Source organism: Callorhinus ursinus, unplaced genomic scaffold, assembly GCF_003265705.2.
Source record: "Callorhinus ursinus isolate GAN/ISIS: 27379988/994484 unplaced genomic scaffold, GSC_fseal_2.0 scaffold44, whole genome shotgun sequence".
Classification (NCBI taxonomy): domain Eukaryota; kingdom Metazoa; phylum Chordata; class Mammalia; order Carnivora; family Otariidae; genus Callorhinus; species Callorhinus ursinus.
The window spans coordinates 3,357,521-3,381,177 of record NW_027397106.1 but is presented as its reverse complement, the minus strand read 5'-3'; the positions used below and the strand labels follow the sequence as shown (position 1 = coordinate 3,381,177).

The following is a 23,657-nucleotide window of genomic DNA, read 5'->3' as shown; positions in this document are numbered from 1 at the left end:
TTTTCTCTCCTGTTCTTTATGCCATATCCCTCTTTAAAAACCCACCTTCTTGCAGAAGGATAAGGAAGGATGTCACTTAAGAGGGGGACTTTCTGTGACTTGGACCTGATCCCTAAGATGGAATTTGTCTATTAATGCTCTTTGAGGACCCATAGATAAATAAGCTGAAGTCTTGTATTCTTTTCTTTATACTTGTTTTAGAACCAACTAACAAAGTCAAATATAATTCTTAGCTCAGAGCATTTTTTCCTTTAAAAAAAAAGAATCAAGTGTTTTTCCATGAAAGGAGTATATTAGGAATATTTGGAAATGGAAGAGGATTTTTTTCTGTCACAATGACTGGGAGGTACTAGTGACCTTTACTCTGAGTTGAGGAATAGAGGAAGCCATTTGGCCATTGGGATGCTAAGTGCTCTGCAATATGAAGGCGCACCACACAATAAAGGACTGTTCTACTCAAAAGGCAGTGGTGCCCCTGCAGAGGAGTATTATCCCACGAGTTATTTTCATCCTGGTTCATTTGATGCACGTGACTCAGAAAATGGTTTCTGTCTTGACAGACTTTACGAGCAGCTGGGAAAACGTACATGATCTTCTTCGTCTTGGTCATCTTTGTGGGTTCTTTCTATCTCGTGAACTTGATCTTGGCTGTGGTGGCCATGGCTTATGAAGAGCAGAATCAGGCAACCCTGGAGGAGGCAGAGCAAAAAGAGGCTGAATTCAAAGCAATGTTGGAGCAACTTAAGAAGCAACAGGAAGAGGCACAGGTTGGTGATCAATTCTTTGCTACAGTAACTTCCTGCCAGAGCACCATGACTAAGGCTCCATCTGATTGTCATTCCAGTTGATCTTTTTTAGGCACATGGTCAAATAGAAGTCATTAATCTGATTAAAATAACCCAAGTAACAACTGCAGAAGGTCGGTCCAGTTATTCCATTTGTCTTAATGGCCCAATTGTTTGTTAATATGATCTCTAGTTGAGTTTCTCAACTGTTTAGTTTCAGCTGCTCTGGTGGCTGGGAGGAAGACAAGTGGCCAGAGCAGGGTATATAGCGTCTCATGTAAGCACAGCCTTTTTGTTGAGGAAATCGTTAGGATCTCCCTCAGAGATTCTCTGCAGTCATGAAAATATTGGTTGTAATTGAAAAGAAGACACATGTAAGATAGTAAAGTAAAATTTGAAAAACAGACTAGTGATCCCACCACCCTAACACTTTGCTTTCTGATCCTTATCCAAATATATAAATGTTTTTATACTGTTGGGCCCATAACATATAATATAGTTTCTTAGCATTCATTTTCAGACTTGCCCCAAAGAAATTTTTGATACCAAGAAGGCAGCTAAGTTCTTGTCTGAGAAACTTGAGAGAATAAATCCCAGAGTTCTCACCACTGGGTTCTGCCCTGGTTACGTAGAGCCATGTGCCATAACACAGATCAACCAGAAAATGGAGACAGCCAGGTCCTGGCCACAGCCTCCTCAACGGGCTGGTCCGCCTTCCTCCTTTCCCCTGCTTCCCCTACCTGTGGGAAAGGAAATGATCTGCACTGGTCGTGTGGCTTCGGGGGGCTCCAGTTAACAGCTTCTGACCGGCCTCTCCTCCCCTAGGCTGCTGCAATGGCCACCTCCGCAGGCACTGTCTCAGAAGATGCCATCGAGGAAGAAGGTGAAGAAGGGGCAGGCTCTCCTCGCAGCTCCTCTGAAATATCTAAACTCAGTTCCAAGAGTGCCAAAGAAAGACGTAACAGGAGAAAGAAGAGGAAGCAGAAGGAACTCTCTGAAGGAGAGGAAAAAGGGGATCCTGAGAAGGTGTTTAAGTCGGAGTCAGAAGATGGTATGAGGAGGAAGGGCTTTCGGCTGCCAGACAACAGAATTGGGAGGAAATTTTCCATCATGAATCAGGTAAACTCTTTGCACTGGGTCAAATAAGCCTAAGAAATTCTGCTTTTCCTAATCTCACTTGATTCTCGAATTCACCGTTGGCTCTTCATTTTCCAGCCCCTTCCCTACATCTTCTGGCCTATCTCTCCATGCTCCATACTCTTCCCTAGAGGCAGGCTTTGTGGGTGTGTTAGGATGGTCCTCTGCTCCAAGGCTGTCCTCCCCACCCCCAACTGCTCTGGCCAGCCCTAGGACCGTGTGATCACCTTTGGCAGACTTACTTCAGCCGGAAGATCCGTGTCACACCAGTGGGCCTTCCATTCTGAAACTTCAGGAAGTACTTTCCTCCTTAAACCTCGGAACACCAGAATTTAGCTTTCAAACATCTCTGTTTAAGAACTGCATATAATTGTGGGTTAAAAAAAAAAAAAAAAAGAGTCCTGAAACTCTTTAGGTCACCTTATTTGAGTGTGGCAAATTCTAGTAATTAATTATTCTAGATATAGTGTCATGCTGATAAATTAGCCTACGGTAGATTAAAAGCCTCCAGTTGTAGCCAACTTTGATAAATGGGGAAACTAAGAGAAAGAGAGAGGAGAGGACTTATGGATAATTGCTGAGCATTCTGTTACTATAAATATTACCACATAACACCTATTTTTGGATTTCAAAGACCACCACCAAAATCCAATTCTTAGGCCATTTAATTCCCCATTTTAAGGAAATGCTAGAAAGATTGTATGGTGTAGAATAGGTTATAGTTACCAGTTTTATGGCAGAGTACCCAGTGTCTTTTTTTTAATCTCCCAGAGATGCTTCACTGTGCCTCTCCCTTGTATCTCTCACTTCCCAGTTCAGTCTCTGCTAGTCCTGTTCGTTTTATCACAGCGGACTCTCTCTCGTGTCGTTCGTTTTGTCACAGCGGACTCTCTCTCGTGTCGTTCGTTTTGTCACAGCGGACTCTCTCTCGTGTCGTTCGTTTTGTCACAGCGGACTCTCGTGTCATCCCCTTCTTTCTATCCTGTTAATCCTTAGTTGAGACCTTTGTTTTGTTTCATTCTACTACAGTTAGCCACTGCAGGTTAGTCTCCTCTGCTCTTTCTCCCTCTCCTGCATGTTTTCTATACCATTGACAGAGCGCTTCTTAGTAAAACAGAGCTGTCATTATTCACCCCCAAGCAGTCACGGAGTGCCTGCCATGCGTCGGGGATTACGACAGGTCCTAGAGATTCATGGGGGTTCGAACACCGTCCCTGTCGTGGGGCGGCCTCTAACACTCATTTCTGTAATAGCATCGATGGTTCCGTATTGTCCCATAATTGCACTAGGCTGGAGTGTTTTAGAGGGCACAGATCTCCCGCAGCCTGGAGGCGCGGCAACAGCTTTCTTGGGAAGGTAAATAAAGGACAAATGGGAATTAGGTAGTGTATGTGTGTGTTGGTGAGGGAGCAGCAGGAGAGAAGAAAGGACAGGCCAGATTTGGAAGAAAAGTAACTGCCAGTACGGACAGCCCAAGCTTGAATTACTTGTTGGATAACCAAGTAGAGAGGTCTTTTAGACACACAGACAGGCAAGTGATGGCTTTGGGAAGAGGTTCTGAGGTGAGAGACGGTGACTGGAACTGTGAGACTTGAGATACTCAAAGAGGTTGTGTCAGGTAAAGAAAGGAATGGTGGGCTAGGGACATGACCACTGATGTCCGTGGGCATTGGAGATGGAGCTCATGAAGGAAAACAAATGAGTGGTCGTCAGAGGTGCCTAGAGAACCAGTTCAGTGAAGCCCTGAGAGCACAAAGGTTGGAGAAAGCAGGAGAGTGATCAGTGGATTGAAATTTAACGGAAATGCTTCATGTGCTCAGAATTGGAAATATGTACTGGATTTGGCAATATAAGTCATTGAGAACTTTAAAGACACATTTCAGTCCAGCATAAGGATGAATATCATATGGAAGTGGAATGGGAAGTGGAGACAGTGAGTGTAGACTTCTCATACAGACTTCTTTAAAGAATATGGGTGAAATTATTTTTATAATCTGGGGCAGGGAGCCCAAAAGAAGGGGAAATGGAGGTAGAAAATGGAGTAGAACAGAAAAGAAAATGGAACATAGACTTGGGAGATATGAAAATAGATGTAGTCTTTAATAGGAAAGGGACACCTTGTCCCCAGATGTCAGGATAATAGGGGAGGATGAGTGTGGATAAGTTTGTAGGTAGGAAGTGGGAAGTTGACTAAGATGACACCAGACAGTGTCTAGTGTGCAGTAAGACAGGAAATTCAAAGTCCTGTTGAAGGGAATGAGAGATTGAGTAGGGGGTTTAAAGAAAATATTGACAGTGTAGAATAGTTATCATGAAGAACGGGAGAGGGAATTACCCTAATCAGATTCCCTCTGTTTACTAACAAAGTGCCAGCCCTGTAGCTGGCAGCCCCAGCACCCCCCTCTCCTGGCCTTCTCAGTGCCCAGTCACTGCGCCCTGTCAGGCACCCTGCGCTGACTCCAAAAGGAACTGCTAGATGCTTCTCATATGTTTGTTTCCTACCCTCAGTTTTGCTCCAGAAACCCCCTCTCTAAGATGCCCTATTTTTCTCTCAGTGTCCACACCATACTTACTCTTCACATGCTTCTCTCAGAAAACCTTCCCTGAGCTCCCCCATTCCACACTTCATTGGACATTACCATTTCATCTTCCCACTATGTTTTATACATACCTCTTTATGTGTTGCGTTTTACTCTGCATGGACTCATATTCTTTCTTCTCTTAGACGAAGTGCTAAAAGCAGGGCCTGCATATGGCTAGCGTTCAGATATTTGTTGGACAATTGAATGGGGGACTTTTATAAATCTGATTTCACCCCCTTCTGGGACTTCTTTGTGGCCTGGAACCATCTCTCTGTCTCACCTTCACCTCACCTTTCTCCTAGTTCAGCTTTTTTGGGGGAAAAGTGTGATTCAGCTTTGTTGTCATCCAACCCTTGTCTTGAGAGCCGTCACTGAGCTAGTTAATGAATACCTTAGTGCTGTTATTGAATGGTCTCTGATTAATCTATGGGCTTTAGCACAGAGTCGCACTGATTGCTCCCTAGCTCAAAAAATAAAACTGGGCTTCTGAAATGTCCTGCTTTGCATGAAAATGTTCACTTCCTCTCCTTTCTCCATCTGAAAAAAATTGTAGATTCCTAGAGGCCATGGCTGTCTGCCAAGACTTGCTGAGAAACCCCACATGGAAGTCATATTCTTTGTCCCAGGATTATTCTGCAGTTTCTCTGGTTTTCTCTGGAAGAATGACTGAGGAAACTGAGGCCGAGAGAGACTAACTAACTCACCTAAGGTCATATGGCTAATAGGTGTTAGAATCGGGATTGGAACAAGGTCCTTCAGACCACAAATCTTGTACTCCTGAACACTACGGTACATAGCCACCCCTCCCCACTCACCTCCACACATACATGGTCCTCTCTTATTGGCTCACCAGTGAATGTAGCTTCCGTTTCCCATGGCCAGTTCAGGTGTGTATCCGTTTCCTTTATTGCCAGATCTTCAGAGAGCCCCTTGAGACATCTGCCCACCCCATCTCCTACTCATTTCTCTATAAAATTACTGCTGTTTTTTAGGGCTTAGGACAGTTCATGAATAGTAAGTATTAACAGTTTTTCATAGTATTTTAATTTTTCCTTTGCAGCATTTCTCAAGCTTTTTGGTCTTAGGACCCCTTGATATCCTTAAAAATTGAGGACCTTGGGGCACCTGGGTGGCGCAGTCGATGGAGCATCCGAATCTTGGTTTCAGCTCAGGTTTTGATCTCAGGGTCATGGGATCAAGCCCCATGTCTGGTTCATCATGGAGTCTACTTAAGACTTTCTCTCTCTCCCTCTCCCTCTCCCCCTCCCCCTCATGCTGTCTTGCTCGCTCAAAAAAAAAAAATGTAATTAACAAATCTTTTTAAGATAAATAAATAAATAAATAGGAATCCTTCGCTGTATTAGCATCATAGCTCTATAACTCATGAATGATTTTTAGTATCATGCATTGATCATTTGGGAAATACTGATTCACTGAGTTACACAGATCTTCCAAGTACTGACACACAGTATTAAAAAATCACATACATTATTATCACTACCAGCTCATCAGGAAAGTCCAAATACTGTGAAACTGTCAGGCCCCCAGAGTCCACTCTATACTTGTGAGAAAATGAAAGTGATAAAGGCAGATATCATCTTAGTATTTATGAAATAGTTTTGACCTCTTGAGCCCCCTTAAAAGGATCACAGGACCCCCAGGAGTCCCTAGACCACACTTTGAGAATGCCTGCTGTTTGGGGAAGAAAAAGTGAAGTGAAGAAAAAGTGAAATATGGCATGGACATAGAACATTTAAATCACCAATTTGTCACATTCTAAGCATCCCTGTCATTGTTAAGCCTTGTCCCAACAGACAGCTGACATGGTGCCCTAAAACCCTCAGTTTTTCCGTGGAAAAATATGAGGGCCGCATCCTCAAATCAAGAACACCCCAGAGCCATTCTCCCAAGCAAGCACCTAGACCTAAGGTAGTATGTTTAGTTAGCTATGGTGCGCCTGCCTGAAAGGGACCAGAAGCTCCTGATTGCTGGACAGGGAAGATTTTGAAAACAGGAGCTAAGGCCCACGCATTTTATAAAGCAGCCTGGATCCCAGGAGTTAATAGAGCCAAGGGTCCTGAGTCATCACTGAAACCCTCCAGCCCAGGGAAGCTGAGACTGGAGAGAGGCTGAAGTGGATAACCTCAAGATGTATCTCCTTAGAGAATGGGCTAGAGCAAGATTGAATGCTGGGTCCGAGGAGAGATGGGGCAAATTATCTTTTCCCCTTCCACATTTATTACAGGCAACTCTTTTGCCAAGAATGGAACATGAAATTAAAGAATAATAGATTGTTTTCTTTTACTGTGTATTGTCTCAGGATCCTCATTTCTGTGTGTTTGTAGGTCACTGAATTGATCATTATCTTACTTATCACTTTCCTATCAGTTAAGAATAGATTTCATATAGTATATATTTCTGACTAGGCTGCAGGGTGCAAGAGGCCAGGGACCATGTTGTATTTCTTCTTTACCACTGTATCCATATCACTTAATACACAATGGGTATTTAATGATCATCTGTCAAATAAATGAAGCCTCTTTCCTAATGTGGAGACCTAATGTACCATGTAGTGTCAGCAGCCAGCATCGGCTTAATGCAAAATCACAGATTTAGTCCAGGGAAGTGAACTTCTATGAGAAGTGAGGCAGTGACCCAGTGCAGGTGTGGGGTAATGCTCAGGTGTGGGTGGCTAATTTACAGTATATAATCTAAATACATGTTCATTAAATTAAGCACTGTACCTACGATATACAAAGCACTCCAGGAGATACAAAGATGAATCAGGCAGATTGCCCCCAAAGAGCTTGTAGTTGGTTAAAAAGGAAAGCTAAAAGCATGTATATAAAGAACTGTAGTATAAAGTAGAGCTCAAGTACTCTAAAACAGAGGCTCGGGGCTGTGGAAGGGTGAAGGAGGTTTATAGAGGAAGAAGCTGAAGGGCTGGACCATGGACGGTGGCAAGGATTTCCACAGCTGGAAGTGTAGAACATACAGACCTGCAGGCAGTGTGGCTCCATGGGTGGGTCTGTGAGGGGAAAGAGTAAAAGATAAAATGGAAAAACTAAATTAGGATCAAAGCTGGAAGGATCTTGAAGGACATTTTTAGGACATTGATTGATGATATTAAGTGTAATCATGGGATTTAGCAAAGGAGCCCAAGAGTGCCTGAGTCTTGTCTTGTCCTGGCCATATTTCTCTTTAGTGAGCCCTGCAAGGGAGATACATATGCCCAAGGCACTTTTATTAACATCTAGGGAGATACATACACCCAAGGCACTTTTATTAACATCTAACACAGAACCTCAGCTGAACTGAACATGTGGGTAGAAGCTCAAAGATATTTCCTATCCCCCTCCCCCTGCCACCCAATCTTGGAATCTTACTGTATTTCTTTTTAAAGATTTTATTTATTCATTTGAGAGAGACAGAGAGTGCACAAACCGAGGGAGAGGGAGAGGGAGAAACAGACTCCCTGCTGAGCTGGGAGCCCGACATGGGGCTCGATCCCAGGATCATGACCTGAGCCCCCAGGCGCCCCAAGGGATCTTACTGTATTAATTATTTTTATTTTCTGTATTTTATGATGCTTTGACATTTTAGGAGCCTTGCCAGCTGGGGAGAGACTGCCCCTCCCAGTGCAAACTTAATTCCTAGACAGTCAACAACTTGTCTGGAAGTGTGCCTTTCATATACAAATCAACCAATCCAAACCCTCAGCCCCAACTTTTAATCTAACACTCACACACCAAGACACACCAAACCAAAGTTTCCCCTGCCCTCAATCACTCTGAGCTAGGACCACTCCTACAGACCAGAGCCTGCTGAAATTACTCAAACTGCCCAATCCTAAACTTGTCAGATGTGCCTACTCTGCCTCAGCCGTTCCTTCTGAGGAAACCATCATACAGGCTCTGAACCACGCTTTTCCCTTGCTCCTTTTGCCTCCTAACTGACCCTAGTACCTTCCCATGAGGCCCTGCCTGGCATGGCGTGGCATGCCCCCTTCTCTTGAGAGCTATAAGTAATAAACTCTTCCAAAAGTTGCTGTCTCTGTGTCTGCCACCTTACCATTTCTCATTAGAACAAAATCAGAGGCACAATAGGAAGGCATTGCCTTCAGCGTAGCACATTGCCCTAAGGTATAAAAATTTAGGGGATGCCAAACAAAGGGACAATTGAAAATATTAGCGTCTTTAAGTTTTCTTTAACCCAGAAAATTTAAATCCAATGTAAGGCTTTCCAAATTTACCTGTCTTACAATCTGGGCCTTTGGAGTATTTTAAATTCAGGAGTGGGATAGATGTCACTTGGATACATATTAGTATATTTATTAAAAAGAAAAAATAAGGTCATAATTTTTCAAATAAAAATAAATCTGATTTGGCCAATTGCTTTGACAATAAGGGCTGGCTTTGCTAACTATATCATATGGGAGGTAGTTTTGTAAATTAATTGAGCTAAATCTGTGGCTTTAAGGTTTTGATGAAAATATCCTTAAAGCATGTATTAAGATAAAATTATTTTATTAAAAAATTAATGTTGGAAAAAAGTTGGCAGTGATGTATTGAAATTAATGATATTTTGATTATTCCAACCATTTCTTTTGGGTTAAGTAATGTTCCTTTAAGTAAAAGAATAACCTCTTTAAGAGTAACCCATATTTTTATTTGTAAATAAAAATGAATCCTTTTTGGCATCCTCAGAAATCAAGAAATGGAATACTTCTAACAACGAGGTAACAAATCATGGGGCAAGTTGGGTGGTTTAGAGTTCTTTGCTTTCAGTAAAGTTGTAAGACTACCTGATTTGATTGTTAGCCAACAGATCATTAAGATAAATTTTGCTGATAGCTTACTATGTGATTCTGGTGTATCATTTGAAAGGAGATCGAAGAATTGAGTGCTATTACTATAACCAGATTCTTCTGTTCCAAGATATTATTTATGTGAATAAGGTTTCTCAGCACTTAAAAATCTAAATATTAGGGGCGCCTGGGTGGCTCAGTCGGTAAGCGTCTGCCTTTGGCTCAGGTCATGATCCCAGAGTCCTGGGATCGAGCCCCGCATCGGGCTCCCTGCTCAGAGGGAAGCCTGCTTCTCCCTCTCCCACTCCCCCTGCTTGTGTTCCCTCTCTCGCTGTGTCTCTCTCTGTCAAATAAATAAAATAAATTTTTTTTAAAAAATCTGAATATTAGATAGGGAAGGGAAATGTTGATGTTGAGCCATGTTTGATTCTAATAATAAATAATACTGTCTACAAATATTTCATCACCAAAACACCAATTGGAAAAAAAACTCATTAAGAGATACGTTTTAATAAAATTTTCTTTTTAAGCTTAGTAATTACTTATAAAATGTATATGTATTATTTTGATCAATCTTATAAGAATTATAATAAAAAATCAATTCAAGAGAATTTTTTAAAAATTCTTAGAGACTCCTGGTCACAGGAATTTTTTTTTAATTTTAAGTACAGTTCTAGAGGGGAGGGGGTAGGGGGATGGGTTAGCCTGGTGATGGGTATTAAAGAGGGCACGTTCTGCGTGGAGCACTGGGTGTTATGCACAAACAATGAGTCATGGAACACTACAGCAAAAACTAATGATGTAATATATGGTGATTAACACAACAATAAAAAATTTAAAAAAATTTTAAGTACAGTTTATTTATAACTTTTTGTTAAAGAAAATTGTTGATCAAAGGTGATCAATAAAATATAGTAAAGCATAAAAATATACATTAGCATACAATTCTCTAGGGAATGTGGAATTGGAAGTATGGGTTGAAAGAGAAAAAGAAATGAGGAAAAATTTGTAAGTGATAAATAAAAGTTTTATTTTAAAATGTCAGTGCAGGGGCGCCTGGGTGGCTCAGTCGGTTGAGCATCTGCTTTCTGCTCAGGTCATGATCCTGGAGTCCCGGGATTGAGATCAAGCCCCACATTGGACTCCCTGTCAGTGGGGAGTCTGCTTCTTCCTCTGCTTCCGAGCACTCTGCTCGTGCTCTCTCTCATTCTCTCTCTCAAATAAATAAATAAAATCCAAAAAATAATAAGAATAGTAATAAAAATAAAGAAAATGTCAGTGCAGGGGGCACTTGGGTGGCTCAGTTGGTTAAGCATGTAACTATTGATCTCAGCTCGGGTCTTGATCTCAGGGTTGTGAGTTCAAGCCCCGAGTTGGGCTCCACACTGCATGTGGAACCTACATACATACATACATACATACATACATAGTGCTGGGAATTATATAGTTTACATATTTAAACTTTTGATGGAGGTGCTTGGGTGGCTTAGTCCATTAAGCATCTGCCTTTGGCTCAGGTCATGATCCCAGGGTCCTGGGATCTAGCCCCACATCGGGCTCCCTGCTCCCTGCTCAGTGGGGAGCCTGCTTCACCCTCTCCCTCTACCCCTCCTCCCACTCCCCATGCTCTCTCTCTCTCTCTCTCTCTCTCTCTCTTTGCACGCTCTGTCAAATGAAATCTTAAAAAAATAAACTTTTGATGAAAAAAATGTTGACTTTAAAATGGAGTAGGTGGGAACATACATGATATTCAACTGAACAAAAAATGCTTCAAGACCACTGTTGGCATAGGACTTACCTCGAGGGCGTGTACTCATTGAGAGAATAGCAAGTGATAAAGCACTTTTACATTCTGTCCTTTTTGTCAAGTGTGGCATGGACTCTAGCTTGAGTAAATGAAAGGCACACTTCATGTGAGTTCACAGTAATGAGAAACAGACACACCCATGTGTTTCCTGGGGGATTAGCTACATAGTGCTCGAGATAAAAGCATCCTTGCAGTGCATGGGTGAACGGTGAGTAGGATTTTGGTATGGTTAGCTGGTTGCGAGGCTATGGGGCAAGAAGTGAGTGCTTACGGGTGTTGAGTAGTACTACAAACGTAACACCCAGAAGTGCTTTCTGGGAACACTTGTGTCCCGATAGCAGGAGTGCAAGGCTGGGGCCAGGATGGGGAGGCAAACAGCCTTTGCTCAGCCTGTGCGGGGTCCGCTCCCCGTCTCATGGTGTCTCTGTGTCTTTCTCTGTCTCCTTGCCCCTGCAGTCACTGCTCAGCATCCCGGGCTCCCCCTTCCTCTCCCGGCACAACAGCAAAAGCAGCATCTTCAGCTTCAGGGGGCCCGGGCGGTTCCGCGACCCGGGCTCGGAGAACGAGTTCGCGGACGACGAGCACAGCACGGTGGAGGAGAGCGAGGGCCGCCGGGACTCGCTCTTCATCCCGATCCGGGCCCGCGAGCGCCGCAGCAGCTACAGCGGCTACAGCGGCTACAGCCAGGCCAGCCGCTCGTCGCGCATCTTCCCCAGCCTGCGGCGCAGCGTCAAGCGCAACAGCACGGTTGACTGCAACGGCGTGGTGTCCCTCATCGGCGGCCCGGGCTCCCACATCGGCGGGCGGCTCCTGCCAGAGGTGAAAATAGATAAGGCAGCTACCGATGACAGTGTAAGGAAGTAAACACATAGACCGAGCCTAGGCATGGCAGTCTCTCCCGCTCCCTCCTCTCTTCCCTCCGGCCCGGCCTCTGGCTCCCACGCTCAGCTCTTCCGTCCCCACCGTCCCCACCACCCCCGGCCGCTTCTGTCTTCTCCCTCCTGGTTTGTTTCTGTTTCTCTCTTCAGCCCCTCCTTGTTTTCCCTTTCACTTTAATCCCGGCTCTGTTCCCACCCACCCCCCACCAACTTCTTCCTTGTTTCTATTGCCCGACCCCATCAACTCTTTGCTTTCTTTTTCCTCCTTTTCTCTCTCTCCATCTTTGCGAGTCTCTATCAGCCTACCTGTTCTCCCCCCCCCGCCACCCCCCCACCCCCGCCACCCCGGCTTTGACTGAATGCCTCTGGCCAGCGGATCCTGCCCGGATGGAATGAGAATGGCGTCCTGCCACCACCAATGACCAAGTCTGAGCCGGTTTGGAACTACCGTTGCTTCTCTCCCTCCCACGTCCTCTCCTCATAGGGAAACAGCCTGGAATTTAAAGCTCTTATCTTTCTGCTAAAACAACAACAACAACAACAACAATATAGCTCAGAATAATTTTCCAGTTTCCTCTGTAAGAATGAGGTGTGATTTTTCCAAAGAGGACCGTGGATACCTGGTGCTGCCAGCGGGAGGTGTGCACCAGGGAGAGCCAAGCAAGGAGAGGTTAGGGAAGCCGGTGCAGAACTCGAGCGAGACATTCAAAAGGGATTGAAATGGAAATAAATCAAAGGAGGGAAAAGTGGGAGGTTGGGGCAAGAACACATGGTGTATGGGGGAGGAAGGAAAAGGGAAGCAAAAAGATGAATTTTAAATGTAATCAAATGTCAGGCTCTGGAGGAGCTACATATAATAGCTTCGTAAAATCACTTGTCTAGGGGTTTGGATAATGGCTCCCCTCTTTGGGAAAAGCCATCTCTTAACACTTCTTTAAATTCTAAGCTGTTTATACCTTTTTTTGTAGTTTCAAATTCTTGTAACCTCAGCGATCCTCATTCTCCGAACCTCTAACTCCTTAACCTCCCTCAGTCCTTCGTTAGCTGGCATAAGCTCCTTGGGATAGCATGCCAGTCCGTTTTGTTCTAACACTTCAGTTTCCTCTAACACAGCACGAAGACAGCCGGTCCTCTAATTAGCATGATGCATGTGTGGAGGAGAACTGGACAGTCAAGGATGGAATAATTCACAATGATCTGTTTTTAACATTTCAGGACAGTTGTTGACTGTACAGATAAAAATTCAAAAGGCAGTTAGGATGTGTTTGACATTGTCTTTTCTCTCCTGCCTTTTTATTTAATAGCAAAATACCCCCCCCACACACACACACGTGTTTGTTTAGCTTTTTACAGGCCACAAATTACTTTTACATTCATTATTTAATTTGCTCTGAATAAAAATTTCTGTAAGGCTGACCAAGTGGAGAGCATTATCCCTGTTTTTAGATGGTGAAGTAGAGTTCAGAGAATTTGGGTTCCTGGAGGTCACACAGCTCGTTGATAGAGCCAGAGTCTTAGAGAAAAGACAATCTTCTCTTTCTCAGTGAATTTTAATGCCTTCTCTGTTTAGGCACATAGGCATTTTTCTTCTGGAAAACTGTTTCTTTAATATCAACTATAATAGGAACAGTAATAATAACAAACGTTGGTTCCAAAATCCCCCCAAAACCAGATGGTTGGCCAAAATAAATGTTATAGATAATTATCTTTACTTTAAATATAATTTTTGTTTGTCCCTAATTCCATATCTAGAGGTAAATTTTTAAGCTCCATAATTAGACAGTTATGTACTTTGAAAAAGCAAGAGATGATATCAGCAGAGAATGAGGGGTTGGTCACCATGGACAGTACAGTTTGGGCAACTCAAATACTAAGAACCAAATTAAATTTTGACATTCTGGCTGGTTTTTTAAATACTTCAGCCAAATAATACATCTTGCTTTTTCTTTGAAAAGTAGGTATTAGAAAAGGTATTGAGGAAGGAGGAGGTTGAACTTCAGCTAAAGGCAGATGAGCATGTTTGCAGGTTTGGTTTTTGGTTTTTTTGCAGCTTCTGTTATAATATGGGGGGGAGGAATTTGAGAGGCAGTTGAGCAGATGGCTGTGGAAGTAAGGCTGTCTGCAGCACCTTACACTGTAGCCCACAGAGTCCTGCCTTTGGGTTTTGGGGTGCCTGCACACTCAACACCCTATAAGCACTTAGGGGATTATCGCAGTGGTTCCAAGCGATGATGGTGACAGATTTGAGGATTCCCAAGGCCAGGAGGGCAGATCCCAGAGTAGCAGGAAATGAGGGAGGCAGGACTATTTCGTCTCCAAAGGCTTCATAACTAGGAAACGCTATTTCATTAGAAGCCGTAAAGAAGCACTTCCTAGCTACTAATTGTGTGGCAATCTATATAAGTTATATTAATAGGGCCAAAAAGACGAAACAAAACAAACCCAGACTGCATAGTGTGTGTGTGCTATGATATCAGATCTATAGAAAGACAAACTACCTACAGAGAGAGGATGACTGACTAGAAGTCAACAGTAGTTGCCTTTGGGAGGGGAAATTAAAGGTGACTTTTTTTCTTCTTTACACTTTTCTGTTATTCACAGTTTTCCACAACAGACATAATAATTAGAGCCACCATATATTGCATTCTTGCTATAGTTATGCTAAGCACTTTATATGCATGATCTCATTTAATTTCTTATAATCGTTGTGTTTGGTAGGTGGTTTTATCCTCTTAACAGGTGAGGTTCTGAACCTTAGTGATTCGTGGAAATGGAGCTTGAACCAAGGTCTTTCTGCTGTCAAAGAGGCCTTCCTGGCTGCTTGAATATTAGCTGCTTTGGGAAGTGGGAAAAACATTCATCTTAGAAGGACACAATAGATTACTAATGTTATATGCAGCCCAGAGCAGAGGAGCAGCGAATACCGCTTTAGGCTAGGATGTAGCGATTCTTACTGTCAAAACATTTGGGATGCGTCTCCAGTGGATTAACCACTAGAGTGCTTCCATTGTATGCTCATGCTTTGTGGAGTTGTATAGGAGCTGCTGAGGCGCACACGCTGGTCTCACACGGTCTTGATGCTTAGGCTATGCCACATCTATATTTTTTCCTCAGACTCAAGTCAAGAAATATAATATTCTCAGGGCGCCTGGGTGGCTCAGTTGATTAAGCATCTGACTCTTGATTTCAGTTCAGGTCATGATCTCAGGGTCCTGAGAGCAAGGCCCACGTTGGGCTCCACGCTCAGCAGGGAGTCTCCCTCTCCCTCTGCCCCTCTCCCTGCTTGTGCATGTGCTCTCTCTCTCAAATAAATAAATCTTAAAAAGAAAAAAGAAATATAATATTCTCTGTGGAGAAAAAGATACCCAGACGTCACCTCATTAGAGTTTCATCAGAAACTATTTCACCTGTTCATTAATTATTCAGTTATGATTAGTGAGTATTTTTCAATAGTTTAGGAATTTTCACTTTTGCTTTTTGCTGAAGCAGAGGATAAGGGAACTTTTCCCGTGTCTTCATCTCCAAGCTGGAAAAGTAGGTGAGACTCTCATCACTCACAGAGAAAGCAGATGCTGCTGACAAATCCAAAAATCACAAGTAACTCAGAAATCATGTTGCACTAGCTTACACAAGGATTATCTCATTTAATGCACACAGCTGATAGATACTACTCTTGTGTGCATTTCACTGAGGAGGAAAGCAAGGCTTAGAGAAATGAAGTGACTTGTCCAGCATCACATAGTAAGTGGTAGGGTTAGGGCTTGAACACAGTCAGTCTGACTCCAGGGCACTGGCTGGTAACCAGCGCACTGCACCAACTCCGAAGCCCGGGTTCTTCAATTTATTTACTGATATGATCCTGGGAAATGAATGTCACCTTTCTAAGCCCATTTCCTTATCTGTAAAAAAGAGACAAAAGGACCTGTGCTATAGGGCTATTGTAAAGATTAAATGTAATAACATTTATAAACTGTGAAGCATATTATTTGGCCCATTCTTGGTGTTCGGAAAGCCAGTTTCCATTTATTTCCCTATACTTTTTTGGCCTTCTTAGCCATGAGAAGTAGACATTAAGATTTCTCCTGAACTGCTTGACTTGGCAAGGGTTGCATTCCTTCTAAAATCTTAAAGAACCTTTGAGAAGAAGAAATTATTGTGCAATTATTTTAAAGCAGATTACTACAAAAATTTGAGAAAGGCTTGAACAGGAGATAAATGGCTAGGTTCTAACGCTACTTCTAAAATGCTCTAAATTTTAGTTCCAAGAAAGGTAACTGCCTGATAAATTTCCGTTCAGGCATCTCCATGGGAAAGCAATTTAGTTGAGCTTCCTTGGGCAGATCTATAGGAATGTGGGCAAAATCTGCCATCTGCAGGTGTTGTAGGATATCTCTTTGAGAAGGACGGCTACAGTTTAGGAGGTTGGAAATCCGAGGCTAAATGTCCTAATGAACTTTGCATTTGGGTTGAGAGAAATGAAACAAATTTGTACTGAGTTTAACTTTCAAAGAATGTAATTCAGGTTCTCAGTGGCTTCCTCTGTTACTGATAGTTTTACATGAAAGCTCCTTAGAGGCTGAATTCTAAAAAGGCAGAAGCTCCTGCCTTTAAAATGTTGTTAATTCTTCTCTTTCCTCCCCCAACAAAGTAAACAAAACAAACAAAAGAAATAAACACCTCCACTTACAGGAATAAAAAATGACCTGAATATATAGGGAAGGGGAAAGGAAAGAGTATGTAATCTTTCCCCTGGTCTTTGGGTCTCAGCATGGTTGAAGGAAGAAGCCCTCGCCCTCCCTCCCAGGTGCTAATAATTGAGCAGCTGAGCCAATAGCAGAGACACACCTCCCAAGCAGAGTCTGGAGGAAGGGCGCCTCTGAAGCTGCTATACATGGGAGAGTCCACTGCAGCATCCCTTCCCTTCAGTTGGCTAAAATCTGACACAAGATATGATAGCCAACAACCCGGAGGGTGTGGCCACTTTGGAGAACAGTGGCAGTTCCTCAAAAAATTAAACACAGATTTACCATATGATCCAGCAACTCTACTCCTAGGTAGAACTGAAAACAGTGTTCACACAAAAACTTGTACATGAATATTCATAAAATCATTATTCATAATAGCCAAAAAGTGGAAACAACCCAAATGCCCATCAACTGAGGGATGGATAACTAAAATGTGCTACATCCCTATTATGTAATATTATTCAGCCATAAAAGGGAATGACGTATTGATATGTGCTACAGCATGAATGAATCTTGAAAGCATTATGCTCAGCAAAAGAAGCCAGGCACAAAAGGCCACATAATATATGGTTCCATGTATATGAAATGTCTAGAAGAGGCAAGTCTGTAAAGACAAAAAACAGATTATTGGTTGCCAAGGAGCTAGGTAGAGGTGGGACTTGGGATTGGCTGCTAACAAGTACTGTGTTTTTCTTTGATATGATGGAAATATCATGGAATACACTGTAAATATACTACAAGCCACTGGATTGCACACTTTGAAACGGTTAAAGTGCAAAACACATGTGATGGTGGCTGACTCCCCACGTCAAGCTCAGAATAAATAGCTTTTCCCACTTGATTGATCTTCATTTATTTCCACACTAGAGATAGCATTTTATACATATTATATACACACTCTGTGTCCCATATTCTTTCTCAAAGGAATTGTACTGCATAATCAGCATTGCAGCAGTGCAATGGGTAACCATCACCCAAGAGTTACCAAGGGTGTGGATATGATGGTGGTGGAGTAGGAGCTGTCTGACCAGCTGAGCGTTGTCCCCTACACCTCTTTGTACCACAAGACTCTCCCAGAAGGTACCCTTTCCTACTCAATCCCCTCACCTCTCTGAGCAACCTCTTCTATATGTATCACCATAGATGCATTTTCTTTCATTTTCAAGGACTCATACAATATGTATTTCTTATTTGGCTTCTTTCACTCAACAAGGTGTTTTTGAGATACATCCATGTTGTTTCAATAGTTCATTCTCTGTTATTGATGAGTATTGATAAGGTACTTCATTGTATAAATACACTCTACTGTGTTAGTCCACTTTCCTGTCGGTGGATATTCAGGTTCCTGAGAGCAGTCTTGTGCAACTCTTTTGGTAAATAAATGTTTTCATTTATATTGGATAATTATCTCAGAATGAAATTTCTGGGTCATATGGTAAATGTTATATTCAACTTTATAAGAAACTGCCAAACACCTCTCCAAAATAGTTATACCATTTTTTTAATGCTCCTACCAACAGTGTATTAGAGTTCCAATTGCTCCACATCCTAGCCAACATTTGGTGATGTTAGTCTTTGATTTTAGCATGTTAGTAGTCATAAACTCTATCTTACCTGCTTTTAATTTGCATTTCCCTGCTGATTAATGATGATGAGCATCTTTTCATGTGCTTATTGGCTTCTCACAGATCTTTTATTAGCTGCTTATTTTTAAAACTTTTACCCATTATTGATTTGTTTTTTATATGTTATGGATACAAGTCCTTTATCAGATACATAAATTTTTAATTTTGAAGAAATCCGATGTACCAGTTTTTTCCTTTTATGTTGTTTTTTGCATCCTGTCCAAGTAATCTTTGCCATTACCCAAAATTGTGAAGTTATTTTCCTTCTGTAAATTTTACAGTTCTGGGTTTTATATTCAGGTCTCTGATGTGGCTCAATTTGTGTGTGTGAAATTAGATGGGAGTTGACTTGGATGAATATCTAGTTTTTCAGTACCATTTGTTAAAAAGACTTTACTTTCTCCACTGAATTGACTTGGCACCTAGGTCAAAAATCAGTTGATGTACATGTGTGGGTCTGTTTCTAGATACTGTTCTGTCCCCTTGGTCTGTTTGTCTGTGCTTATACCAATACTACATTTGTCTAATTACTGTGACTTTATAGTCTTGAAATGAGATAGCATAAGCCCTCCAAACAAAAAATATTTTAAAGATTATTAAATAATCTCTTAAGAGATTAATTTGCTATTCAGCTCTTTTTTAAAAGATTATTTTCCTATTCTAGATCCTTTGCGTGTCCTTATGTATTTTAGAATCATTTTCTGTCAGTTTCTTCAGAAAAGCCTAGAATTCTTATAGTGATTGCTGGAAATAATGGATGTCCTTGAGTCTTTCAATCTGTGAATGTGGTATAATTCTCATTTATTAAAGTCTTCTCATTTTTGTTGCCACAACATAGAAATACAGTTAATTTTTGTGTATGACCTTGTATCTCATCACCTTGATAAATTAACATATTGGTTCTATTAGATCTTTTTTTTTTTTTGTAAATTCCATAGGGTTTTCTACATGCACAATAATACTTTCTGTGAAAAACGGCAACTGCACCTTTATGCCTTTTACTTATTTTTCTTGCTTTATTGCACTAGCTAGGACTTGAGATACAAAATTGCATAGAAATGATAAAAGCAGACATTCTTCCTTGTTTCCATTATTAGAGGAAGAGAATTTAATGTTTCATCAAGAAGTATAATGTTAGCGGTAGATTTTCATAGATATTCTTTATCAAGTTGAAGCTGCTACATTCTATTCCTGGCTCGCTAAGAAATTTTATTATGCAGAGATGTTGAATTTTATTAAATGTTCTTTTTCTGCATCTGTGAGATAATCAGATGGTTTTTCTCCTTTATTCTTTTAAAGTGATGAACAACATTGACTTTTTTCCTAATGTGAAACTAGCCTTCCTAATATAAACCCTGTTGGTCGTGATGTGTTATCTTTGTATATATTTGCTTGTCTTGTTAAGAATTTCACATCATTGTTCATGAGGGATATTGGTCTCTCATTTTCTTTACTTGTGGTGTTTTTCTTGTGGTGTTTTCGGCAAGTTTAGTATCAGGTTATGTTAACTTTATAAAACAGGTTGAGAAGTATACCCTTATCCTCTATTTTCTGAAGGAATTGTTATTAGTATTGGTATTAGTATTATTTTTTATGTAAATTTTGATAGAATTCACTGGTAGAGCCATCTGGACCTAGACTTCTATTTATTGTAAGGTTTTTTTAAATTACAGCTTCTAATGTGGCTATTTAGATTTTCTATTTCTTCTGTCAGTTTTGATAAGTTGTGTTTTGGTAAGTTTGTCCATTTCATACAAGGTGAAATGACATGAAGTTGTTTACAATATATTCTTTTTTTTTTTTAGGTTAGACCACTTAGATTTTTGGGTTCACTTATTATCATACTGTAGCTTATCATACTCTGACTAATATAAATATTGTATAGAAAGTTTCCATCTTACAATGGTTCAACTTACAATTACGGTATATTCTTATTATCCTAATAATGCCTATAGGATTTGTAGTAATGTTCCCATTCCTTTTCCTGAAAATTACCATTTGTGTTTTCTTTTTTTCTTGATCAGTCTTGCTAGGGAATTATCAATTTTAGTAATCTGTTCTTAAAAAAACATTTGCCCTTTTTGATTGTCTGTTGTTTGTCCACTTACTAATTCATTAATCTCCATTCTTATTTTTATTATTTCCTTTCATCTATTTACCCACAGTTTAATTTGATCTTTTTCTAATTTCTCAAGGTGAAAGTTTAGAGCCTTGATTTTATATCTTTTTTATATTCTAATGCAAGCCTTTAGCACTGTAAAATTTTCTCAAACCATGTGTTAGCTGCATCCCATAAATCTTTTTTTTTTTAAAGACTCCGTAAAGGTCATTTGTTTTTTTTTTTTTAAGATTTTATTTATTTATTTATTTATTTATTTATTTATTTATTTATTTGACAGAGAGAGAAGGAACACAAGCAGGGGGAGTGGGAGGGGGAGAGGGAGAAGCAGACTCCCCACCCAGCAGGGAGCCCAGTGTGGGGCTCCATCCCAGGACCCTGGGATCATGACCTGAGCTGAAGGCAGACACTTAATGACTGAGCCACCCAAGAGCCCCTGCATCCCATAAATCTTAATGTATTGTTTCCTTTATCCTCAAAGTATTTTCTAATTTTCTTTGTGATTTTATCTTTGATCCATGGGTTTTTACCAATTTAAGGGGACTTTTCTGAATATCTTATGATTACCATAAGACTTCTCAATGGAACCTGTTATTTGGATCTGTGGTAAATGTTCTTCCTGTGTAAAAAGGTGACATAATGACTTTCTTTTTTTGCCCTCTGAAGTTCCCCAAGTATGGTCTTTGAAATTTTTTTTTCTTAGTGTCTTCTTTCATTTATTTCTTTTCTGAAACTGAAGATATGTTCTATAACATGCCTTACTCTGGAACAAATTTTAACATTATAGAAGTTGTCTCCCCATATCCCTGCTACAGTTCATTTTCATCTTACATAGAAAGATATAAATAATAATTGTTCCATCTTAATATTAAGCTTGGGGATAAACTTTAGGTGGATTTTTTTAATCCAAGCTAGAAATTATTTTAGCTTTCAAATAGATACCACTAAATAATAATCTAATGATTTGACTAGGTCCTTTAGATAGCATTTTTATTAACTTTGTTTAAGGTTAATGTTATTAAAGTCTGAAGAATTTATATCTTGTTATATCCAGCAAGTCCAGAAAACAATAAGATATACTTAGAACCAAAGCAGTTTTAAATGCAGTTTCATCCTTTCTTGATGAATCAGCCAGTCCATCAGATCTTACAGTACCTTGGAGTCAGCATTATGAAAATTATCTACCATGTACTGTAGATCTGCAGAGGGCAGCTCAGTAAAATTCTAGAATGAGTAAATGCCAGAAACAAGAGTGTCTACTGTATGGGCCTTTCTGGATTCCTTTTTAGATGACTGTCATTTTTAAAATAGAGTAGTCTAATCTGATTTATTAGGTGTCTTGAATATCACGTTGGCAACTGCAGCAAAATTGGCCTATCAAAGAAATACATCTTATTATGACCTGAGGTACTGGTCAACACATCGTTGTTACATTTACAGGTGTTTGTATAATAATGCAGCCAGGAATTCCCAAGGAAATCAGTTCTTTTTCTTTTCCATTTCTTCTGTTGCTCTGCCAAACAAAACAAAACCCTAAGGTAAACCAAATGTCTGAATCAGTGAAACAGTTTGATGAAATGCTGTAATGAGATAAATTATAATCTGCCAGAAACTTTCTTCTCTACAGTTCTTAAAATCTAATCATATCTAAGGGCAGAAAGGCTTTCTGATGTAGCTCTCTAGAAACAATTATTTTCTTTTCAAAACAGCTAGGATCATTCTGGTACTGATCAGATATACTTCTGTAGCTTCTTACAAACATGTATCTCCCCTGTCCTCTGAGAGATGGTGACTGTCTCTGCCTCTTACCTTCACAATGGAAGGGACAGCCGACATTACACGATGACCTGTTAGAGTGGTTGGCATGGTTACTAGAAAGCTAGCTTTTAAGCCACTGCATGGAGGCTGATCTAATGTAGTACATTCAGGTTGTCACAAAGAGCACAAGCAAGGGACAGTAAGAAACACTGTGCTGTAACCTCCCGTACCAGTACTGCCCACAGCGGAGCATGTAACAAATACTTTGTGTAACAGGCTGATGGTGTTTTCTGCCCTTTTTGTTTGGGAATTTGAATATTGCAGGTTAACTTATAAAGTAAAATTTTATAAGGGCGAAATAAACAGTGCTATATATGTAATTAAAATAGTGAAACCCTTAGCACACTTGGAGTGGCTTGGAGGAGAATTAGGGTAGAACTTCAACTTGCTAATGTTCAGTTAGGCCCAGGTTTGACATTTGGAGGTGACAGTTTGAGAGAGTGATGGTGCCTCCTTCCCACGGAGGAAACAATGTCTACAGTACTCAGTGTGATCAGGGACTTGGTCCTTAAGGAAATGTCGAATAGAGGTGAATTCGACTTATTTTATTGTGTGGTCCAATTCTAGCCAGATGCTGTGGATACAAGACTGAGACAGGAAAACTCAGGTTCTGCTTCAGATGTCATTGCCCCTGGAGATCTGGTCTGCATGCTAGGAATTGACCAGATGAGGTGTTTGGGTCCCAGCCAGATTCTTTGGTTCATTGTAGATTTGTACAAACTTACCTGATCTTATCATCTATAGAGCTAGGATGATGCGTGGTCATGTTTCCTTCTACTTCTTGAGGTGGATAGGATTGTAGGGTCAAAGTTAAAAGATGTCATGAAGAGCATCTGTTTCTGCTCATACTCTGGACTCTCTGTCCAGTAAGGCCCAGCTGTAATGTTTGTAAGACTTTACTCACCTGATTTGCCATTTTTTTCAGGCTACAACTGAGGTGGAAATTAAGAAGAAAGGCCCTGGATCTCTCTTAGTTTCCATGGACCAACTGGCCTCCTATGGGCGGAAGGACAGAATCAACAGTATATTGAGTGTTGTTACAAATACACTAGTTGAAGGTATGTGCCCTTGATGTCAGTCCAAGCCACCAAGATATCAATATGTAGTGCGCATGATAAATATAATCCCTGTTCATTGGCCTGAGTTTTGCAAAAATTGACTCTGAACTTTAGGAATAGAGTCTACTGGTTGTAGAAACCAGCATCCCAGATCTGCATGCAGAGAATCAAATAAGGACTTCAGAGCTGCTGCCAGCATCGTACACAGGTAGGTAAGAAGAATGAAGGAATGACAGTCAGGAGTGAGCTAGAAGATCTCAAGACCGTAATGGTCATGAGGAGCCAGTGGGGTGAGG

General features: G+C 40.9%; 1 protein-coding gene across 5 annotated transcripts in view; it reads left to right on the top strand.

The window, feature by feature from the left end:
* The window catches only part of SCN8A (sodium voltage-gated channel alpha subunit 8), a 176,587-nt gene that overhangs the window by 101,677 nt on the left and 51,253 nt on the right, over positions 1-23,657 (top strand). For all 5 annotated transcript variants that reach the window (XM_073881974.1, XM_073881976.1, XM_073881973.1 and 2 more), the window contains exons 10-13: positions 561-767; positions 1,611-1,904; positions 11,575-11,937; positions 23,229-23,361. In XM_073881974.1, the coding sequence (XP_073738075.1) occupies positions 561-767; positions 1,611-1,904; positions 11,575-11,937; positions 23,229-23,361 (997 nt within the window). The remainder of the gene's footprint in view (positions 1-560; positions 768-1,610; positions 1,905-11,574; positions 11,938-23,228; positions 23,362-23,657) is intronic.